The 8,441-nt window shown below is 39.8% G+C and overlaps 1 protein-coding gene across 1 annotated transcript; it reads left to right on the top strand.

Moving 5' to 3' along the window:
- The first annotated feature begins 514 nt into the window (after positions 1-514).
- On the top strand, positions 515-3,039 carry LOC137265641 (homeobox protein MSX-1-like). Its single transcript, XM_067801074.1, has 2 exons — positions 515-1,044; positions 2,288-3,039. The coding sequence occupies exons 1-2, from the start codon at positions 639-641 to the stop codon at positions 2,713-2,715; spliced, it is 834 nt and encodes a 277-aa protein (XP_067657175.1). The 5' UTR covers positions 515-638; the 3' UTR covers positions 2,716-3,039.
- Positions 3,040-8,441: the final 5,402 nt, after the last annotated feature.

Below are 8,441 nucleotides of genomic sequence, written 5' to 3' on the forward strand. Positions count from 1 at the left end.
GCTTTTTACGAGCCCTAATTCCACTCGAAACTGTAAATATTGACTCTAATTGTACCTTTTGAAATAATATATCTCTGATTGCATCCCGGGTACCACTCGTCTCCCATCCCCATACCCTGAATACCCCTTTGCTACCCCTTTCTGGCGCCTGTCTGTCATTAGGGGTAATCATTTAGCGTCTAGCGCGACTTGGACCTCCATAAACTTTAATTTGTAATGGTGCATGATAGATGAGCTAGCGCCCGTCTAAAGAGGACTGGCGGTTTACTTTGTTCAAAGGTTTCCAGTTAATGTCATTAGCAAAGCGAGTCAGCGATCCGCGCTGTATCTGACAGTGTTCGTTTGTTAATTAATCGAGGCCCTATCACCCGTCACTTGCTGTCAGTCTATTCATTGAGAAGCAATCAGCACTCGTTTGGCGATCGCCATTTACAGCTATCAATTCATTTGCGTGGACCAATCAGATACCGGCGGCCCGCGGTGACGTCATATCCGAGCTGGAGCGGCATGCGATATAAACACTACGGGAGAAGACTAAAGGACATTACTCGTTGAAAAATACACGTTGACAACTTGGAGAAAAGTGTGCAATTGTCATCGATTGTCGTCAATTTATTTGGACTGGTCAGTGAGAATTAATGATGGCAGATGTATCGTCAGACAGTGAATGCGAGCGACAGACTCCCAGTCCCGCGGATGTGAAAGACATTTCATATGATATTGACAACACTAAGTCGGACGCTTCAGTGAAATTGACATTTGGTGTTGAATCTTTGATACGTTCGTCGGTGGAAAAGAAGTCCGACTACAGTTCTAGTAGTGATGAGGAAGTCACGCCAGTTCGGCCAAGTACAGTTCAGACTTCTCCCAAGTCTCTCAACCCATTTGGTATGGACTGTATTTTGAACCGGTCTGAGCCTACCCCATCGAAGGAGAATACATCCCCTACAGCCGACCGCCACCCTAACCCACTCTCTCCTGTGTGGACAACAGACTGTGTTTCCAAACTACCATGGCCTTTGAAACCAAGTACTTTCACACCAAGTAAGTAAAGTTATTTTCATGTTTTAGTTCTCACACATTAGTAAAACGATCATGCTGTTCAAATATTTGTCGACAACGAATTTTAAAGTCACGTTTTACACCTCAGAATACATGTATTTTGAACTGTAAATAATTCTCACTATCGATAATATTATTGACAAACGAACGCGTACTTCATAAGCATCATTACGTATTTGCTATATTCTTGCATGATCCTTGTACAAGGTATTATATGTAGCACGCCATTTCGAAAGTTTTAATGTTCACAATGTATTATGAAAAGAAGCTCCGGAATTGTTTGAATAAATATCACCTGTAATTCGAAAAGTTGTATACTCGTTGATTAATGTCTCTACTGCAACTATTCAGGGTTTTTTCTTGTGCATTATCTGTCATTCGGTCAAACAAAATTCATATACTGTTCGATTGATATTTGTATCAGTAGTCAAAAACAAAATGAAATTGTGCGAAATGAAATCAAAACGTATGTACAATAATTTAGCGAAAATTTTGCAACAAAAAACAAATAGCCTAGACAATTAATATCAGTAACGGCGCCTCTCAAGGAAACAGATCATGCACTACATTTTTATAAATCTTTATTTGAAACTCTTTCTGCCAACAATGCTCTACACAGATCATTTGCCTCTCTCCAGTAAATTTCCTGTTTGTCTTTTTATATTTTCCTTAAATTGATAACATCTGCCTCACAAGTAATTTACTTAAATACCTTTGGCGTTCTCTCTTTATTGCGCCTTGTGATTTCTGATTGTTTTCGTCAGGGGGCGCCTTGCTTGCGGCGTCGGTATTTGGTTTTTGAGGAGTGTAGATAAAAGACAAAAGACAAGAGCAAAAACATAAACCCGAGCCGTCCTTAGGACTGTAACTTCTAATCTGATTGATGCTATGAAAGATTAATACGGAAAATAAATCCGGTAAAATAGTAAGCTTGATTTAATCTGTGGAGTAACCGTAGCTTTTTAACATATGAGATTATGGGAATATTTAATGTATAACATTATTCTATTATTCTTTTCTCACTTCAAATTTAGAATATGGTTTGAGCATTATCAGTGTATTTTGTTTATACTTTAGACAGTAGCATCAGGAAACAAGTTCTAATAATGAAGCCTGTTTTCACCTATAATATCATTTATGTCAGTGCACTTATTTTTGTGAATATGAAAAACTTAATTTTATTAATAAATTACATATTTACTTATGTGTATTTTCTTCTTTCCAGAGCATGTATCACACCCTCCAATAACGCCTCCTAAAGTTATGACGCTGAGGAAACATAAGCCCAACCGAAAACCAAGGACGCCATTCACAACAGCCCAACTTTTGGCACTAGAGAGGAAGTTCCGACAAAAACAGTACCTCTCTATAGCAGAACGAGCCGAATTTTCAGCGTCTTTGAACCTCACCGAAACTCAAGTCAAGATCTGGTTCCAGAACCGCCGAGCTAAGGCTAAGAGACTCCAGGAAGCAGAGCTGGAGAAGATGAGATTTGCCAGTAAGCCGATGCTACCTCCTGTGTTTGGGGTCGCTATCCCCGCCTCCACAAGCATCTATGGTTCCCTGTTAAATTATTCCAACGTGGGAGGCCAGGGTGTTGTCTCGCCGTTCGGACTTTTTAACCCCATGCATGGCTCGGTGTATTCGAACTGATCGTCATTATTTACGATATTCCGAATGTGCTATATTTATTATGAAGGTGTTTCTATGGTAACCACTGACGCAATGCACGTGCGTCTTCTGCTGGTGACCCACGATGCTACTTGCAGAATCACCTAGTGCTGTTATGAACTGGTCCAGCTGGCACGTCCTGGGACGGTCTGTTGCCAGAGGAACGATACCCAATTTTGTTCACAAGTGATGCTTTTAACAGAGCATTTTAATTGTTTTGTAAATTATTTTATTGTGAAATGTTTAAAATATTGTTATGATTTGTATATAAGAAAAAGCAGTAAAAGTCAAAGGACTCTAAATAAACATTATGTTTGTTTTTATTGAAAGCTGAATCCATTTTCCAGATTGATAGACACGAATAAAAACACATGTATATATGTGTATGTATGTATATACCTCCTGTTTGATTGGGATGCCTATGCAGATGGATGCGTGCATATATGGTGTGTGCGTGCGGTGTGTGTGTGTGTGTGTGTGAGAGAGAGAGAGGGAGGGAGGGGAGTGGGGGAGGGGATGGGGAGGGCAGAGGGTGTCCCACAAATGAATCCGACTACAAGATCAAGCACCCAATACTAACTACACACTAAGGCACACAGCAGTGCTGAAACAGCTTGGTGCACTACATCTCCACCGTCATCATCTCAACCTGCATCTACCATCTACCCTGTTACGCATTTCTCTTATGAGACATTTCATTCTTAAATCTACATAATTTCTCCGTCTATCCCCGCCGTGCCACTGCGCGTATGATGTATGACTATGGTCTTGATAACATCAGACCCACATCGTCCAAAGACGGCCTAGATCGCTTAAATGTAATCTCATCACGCGAATCACTAACTCAACTCTCTTCATTCTAACGCTAGGCTAAATTTGAGCCAACATACCCGTTTACTTTAAACCACATCTAAATGTTCTGGATCTTATTAAAATGTATAAGGTACTTTACTAGTGAGATTAATGATGTCATGCGCTACAAAGGAATAATGTTTTCTTAAAGGGTGCTTCCAGGCCAAGCTATGAGGGGTTTTGAATGCGGTGAGAAATCGAAAGTATTAAGTAAAATCAAACGAAATGATTTAGTTTCTTTCTCCTCAGACCGAATTAGATTTTAATACGGAACCATGTGTCCCCGTCTTTGATAGGAACAATCACATTACCCACTGGCTTCCGTCAGTAACAAACAAGGCCGCTTTATATTAACCTCTAATGAGTCTGTATTCACTATGGCAAGGATATTAGCTCGATTTCATAGTCAGGCAAAGGGCTAAAGAGCTAAAAATGCAATATGGTTGACCGCAATGTGAAATTGACTACAAGTTGCTCATTTCTGTGAAATCAACATGCAATCGCCACCTCTCCTATGCATATCAAGCAGGCGTAATGTGCTACAATGATTGAAAATGGCAAGCGAAATTGAAACCTCGATTCCTGGTAACTCGCGAGCAAGCCCCGCTCAGTCATAGGGCACGGTAATGGGGAGTATTGATTCGGAGGGGGGTTTTATTTGAAACAAATCGCCAATGTTTTGCTCCAGCGGTCAAACCGGACACGGACGAAATAAGAGGAAAATGGCATCCTGGCACGTGAAGTCTGGGTATAAGCTGTGCTGTTACAGACTGGTCGGCCCAACAACCGAATCTCCTAACATGCGGAGTTTAATAAAGGGAGTTCATTCCTCATGATCTGGTACACTGTATATAGTAGCGTCGACCATCACACGTAATCACTCGCAATTTTTTTTAATCTAAGGGTAGTAAATATATTTGATGCTCAAAATAACAGGCGATAACATAAATCATAAAACAACAATCCGACGTCACCAACATCGGGTAATTAAAAAGCTAGTCACTCCAGCACACAGAGCGTATGACACCGTCATTCCATCCTACAACCCATCCATGTTTAGTTCCTCAAGGTGTGTCATCATCCAAATCTCAGCAAAGCATTTTGTTTTTGTAATTACCGCTATGACATTTTCTTTTCATAAATGGTACTGAAATGAAAATATATGTTTTTGAAAAAAACTTTTTTGGACCATGGACACAGAACGGAGATAATTGCAAACAATCTCATCACTATATGGCTGTAATACTGCCGATGTGACTCAACTCAGCAAAGAATGTAACGGTTCTCTTAAAGAAGTGAGCTTATTTAACCGGATATATCGTCTCTGAAATTATGCCAGGTCTTCATAAATAGTTAATTTCGTACGTATATTTTGAAATGTTGATACATTTGAAAGAAATTTCACATTCGCCATGAGTTGTTATGTTTCAGTGTTATTTGTGTGTAATGTACAATTTAAGTGAGGACATTGTATCTAACGTCAGAATGCAATAAATATGAAATAGACAACCATATCCACCTGTGAAATACATTCCTCCAGACAATGTATCTGTTTGATATGCCCGCCAGTGACATAATGTTGTTAAAGACTGTCCACTGGTCATCCCTGGACACGATATCATCTGACCCCAGGCACCAGGTGGCTATTGTTTAGTCACACTGGACGGAACGTATATAAATATGACCAGGGGATATTTTGACTGTGTTGATTACGTGATACTGACGCTCGCCGTTATGTTTGGATTCGAGTGAAGAAAGCTAAGTGTTTGATGAACGTTAATCAGTCATCTTCAGTAGAAAATGTTCAGTTCTGGAGGAATTCATAGTCTGGAGGAATTCCTAGAGGATACCTTAACAATGGCTAATTAAGGACTATAATTATTTTTGTCACTTTCGTTGTATTCTTCTTTGGAACAGTAAACGACAATAGTGACTTTAGTTTCCAGTCTATTTACACATATCTCAATGCGGAAATTGGGGGAGTTTTGATGGCATTGACATGTGCTCAACAAAAAGAAATCGTTGAAAGGAATGTGTTACCTAAGGTGTTAAGGTTAGTAGAGGTATGTCGATCTGTACTTGATGGATTAGGACACGGGATAAACTGTACGCCTTTTCAATTACTTTTCATTGATGACTTTACTTGGTATCTACCAATCAAAGACGGGCAGGGTGTTATCTCTGAGAACTGTTGACAGATTATACGTGCCGGGAAACTGCGGCGATCTTCCGGGGCGAGGATACTGCGAGAGAGCACCTAGCCTTTATGTAAGTCAAATTGTTGCAGTGTATCGAAACTGTAAAAGACCGGTTATGACACCGTTCAATGTACCGTGATCCATACAGGTGCAAATATCGAGGCTGACAAATGTTGTTTTATCAAAAATAAAAAATCACCAAAAGAAAAATGTATCATTTGTGTTTTATGACAGGGAAATGGGAAGAATTTATTACGCCGACACTGTTTCTCACACGACGTGCAGTAAGCTTTATTTTCAGCAAATGAATATCATGTAATATCTATATTCTTAGAAATACTATGGCCATAACTATTTGCACAAGTATATCGGGGAAGGGGGTGGGGTGCATGTAGGGGCGGTACCCTGATGTCAGGAACATCCCACTACCCACCTGAATCCCGGGCCCTGACAGATATGTCATCCCCCATAGTACCCTACTGACGGGTGAGTGAGTGAGTGAGTGAGTGAGTGAGTGAGTACTACCTATCGTCTCAGTCGAACACATACCCCAGCTGTCACGAAGTCAAGAATGCATATACCCCATATGCAATAACTGAATAACCGATGGTTACTTGTTTGTTTAACGCTGCACTAAGCAATATTCCAGCTGTATGGTGGCGGTCAGGAAATAATCGAGTCTTTACCAGACAATCTGGTGATCAACAGCATGAGCATCGGCTATTAGCGGGAGAAGTGCTTGTATGAACGAATTGTCCTCACTGCAAAGTGTTTGATGCTTTAGTGGCTCCCTAAATACTACACACAGGACACTTGTGTTTCGTTGATGTGTCAAGTAAAACACCTCAACTCAAACCCGTTTTATGTACACCAACACAGAGTGAGTAAGTGAGTTTAGTGTCACGTTTCAGCCATATTGTGACGAAACCACTTTATGAATTAAAGATAAATAAAATTAGAACAGAAAAATCTGTCGTCGATGATCTCAGTATTAAGTTAAAACATGTTATTATGAAAATGATATCACAAAGAGAACACATTATACAAACGGACCGCACATGGCCAGAAACTGAAGGTGTATTACAACACAAGACACCATGGCGACTTACAGTTCCTTTGCTACCTGCATGAGTACTAGCTCGATGTACATCATGTACCTTCAGGTGTTGGAGATTGTTTTAGCAAATTAGCATTAATTAGCATTAGCATTACACACTGAATAACAAGACGCCCTCGATTACAACTGTGGCAATGAAGAACATACACATTGACATTAAGCCATTAACTCCGGAGGGCAATGACTTTATTGTACGTTAACACCATTTCGAGGGTATATCCACTCACATTCCCAGTTATTTATTCACGCGAACTTATTAATTGCTAGACACGATCCAAGGTTACGAATTAAATCAAATTCTTAAAAAAAAAATACAAATAAGGGAGGAGTTAAATTTAAAAGATGCTTTAGTTACGAAACTGTGAAATACTGATCCTATGTAATGGAAAAATCAATACAGTCAAGCAAAACATGCCTAGCTGTGATTCTTTCATCACACGGGGGCAAAACGGAGTATTTCCACACTTCAATAAACATTCATTTGTACATCTGATAGGACCAATAGGACATCGTCGTTTGATGACCTCTTCAAACTTGGACTGACAACCCAAGCAGGTATGATCGACACTTGTTTGAATTTAGTGTAGCTTATTTATACCTACTTGAGTGTCTTTCTAACACGGATGTAAGACTTAATCGCGGTTGTGTAATCAGAGTACGGGATGAGACGTTGTGTCACAGATTTTTGTTTTGAGTGCTGCCTGAGCGGCAGAATAGTCATTGTATCACCAGCAACTCCCACCTGGCTGTTGCATTGGTCGGTAGGACGATCTATTACTAGACACATTTTTAATAGCTTGACTGCACAAAAGTATATTTTGGTTTATATCTATAGCTATTAGGGATCTGTCCATATGGTAAAAGCTTCTGCAGAGCAAATAGTGCAGTCATCTGATAATCACGAAGACGTTGCTCTGGACCAAATGGACAGTGACACCAGCAACCGCGCAACATCATTCCATCAATCTGTAAACATGGATAGAGTATTAGTTGGTTGGTTTCTGAGGTTTTCAAAGTTTGGTTAAAGTTAAAGATCTACCTCTGGCTTTACCATTTGCCCGGGAGGAGAGGACAAAAGTTAGTTGAATAAAAAGTTTTCAAGGTTACAACATTAGATGCTTATCTTAAGTTGAGAAATGAAAGTAACTTACTGTATCTTTGTAAACAGTACTCGAAAGCTGGATTTCACGTCCGTAGATAATTTGGTTACGTACTGTAAGGATAATTTCAGACACCGACAGAAACGTTGGAAAACGTGAAAGTATTATTGGTTGTCATGATTCCAGGAAGGCCTGTGTTAACTTGTGTATGTTTGTGAGCAAACTAAATTGTATGCTGTAATTGAGGTTCGACTGCAACAAGTAGAGCAGGATGTCCTCATTGTTCCACGAACACCTGGTGTCATTCTATATGATAATAAGTCACAGACTCACGCTCATGATAGACTTTGGAATCGTACAATTGACTCTGCTTTGGGAAGAAATTTCTCATGAATAGGGAATAACTTTTAAGTTATTGAAATCAATAATCTGCCTGTAAAT

This window comes from Haliotis asinina, chromosome 15, assembly GCF_037392515.1.
Source record: "Haliotis asinina isolate JCU_RB_2024 chromosome 15, JCU_Hal_asi_v2, whole genome shotgun sequence".
Taxonomy (NCBI): Eukaryota; Metazoa; Mollusca; class Gastropoda; order Lepetellida; family Haliotidae; genus Haliotis; species Haliotis asinina.

Excerpts from the sequence above, each read along its gene's own strand:
- LOC137265641 (XM_067801074.1), top strand. The coding sequence starts at position 639 with ATGATGGCAGATGTATCGTCAGACAGTGAATGCGAGCGACAGACTCCC. Across the intron at positions 1,045-2,287 it reads ACCAAGTACTTTCACACCAA|AGCATGTATCACACCCTCCA; the intron begins GTAAGTAAAGTT and ends TCTTCTTTCCAG.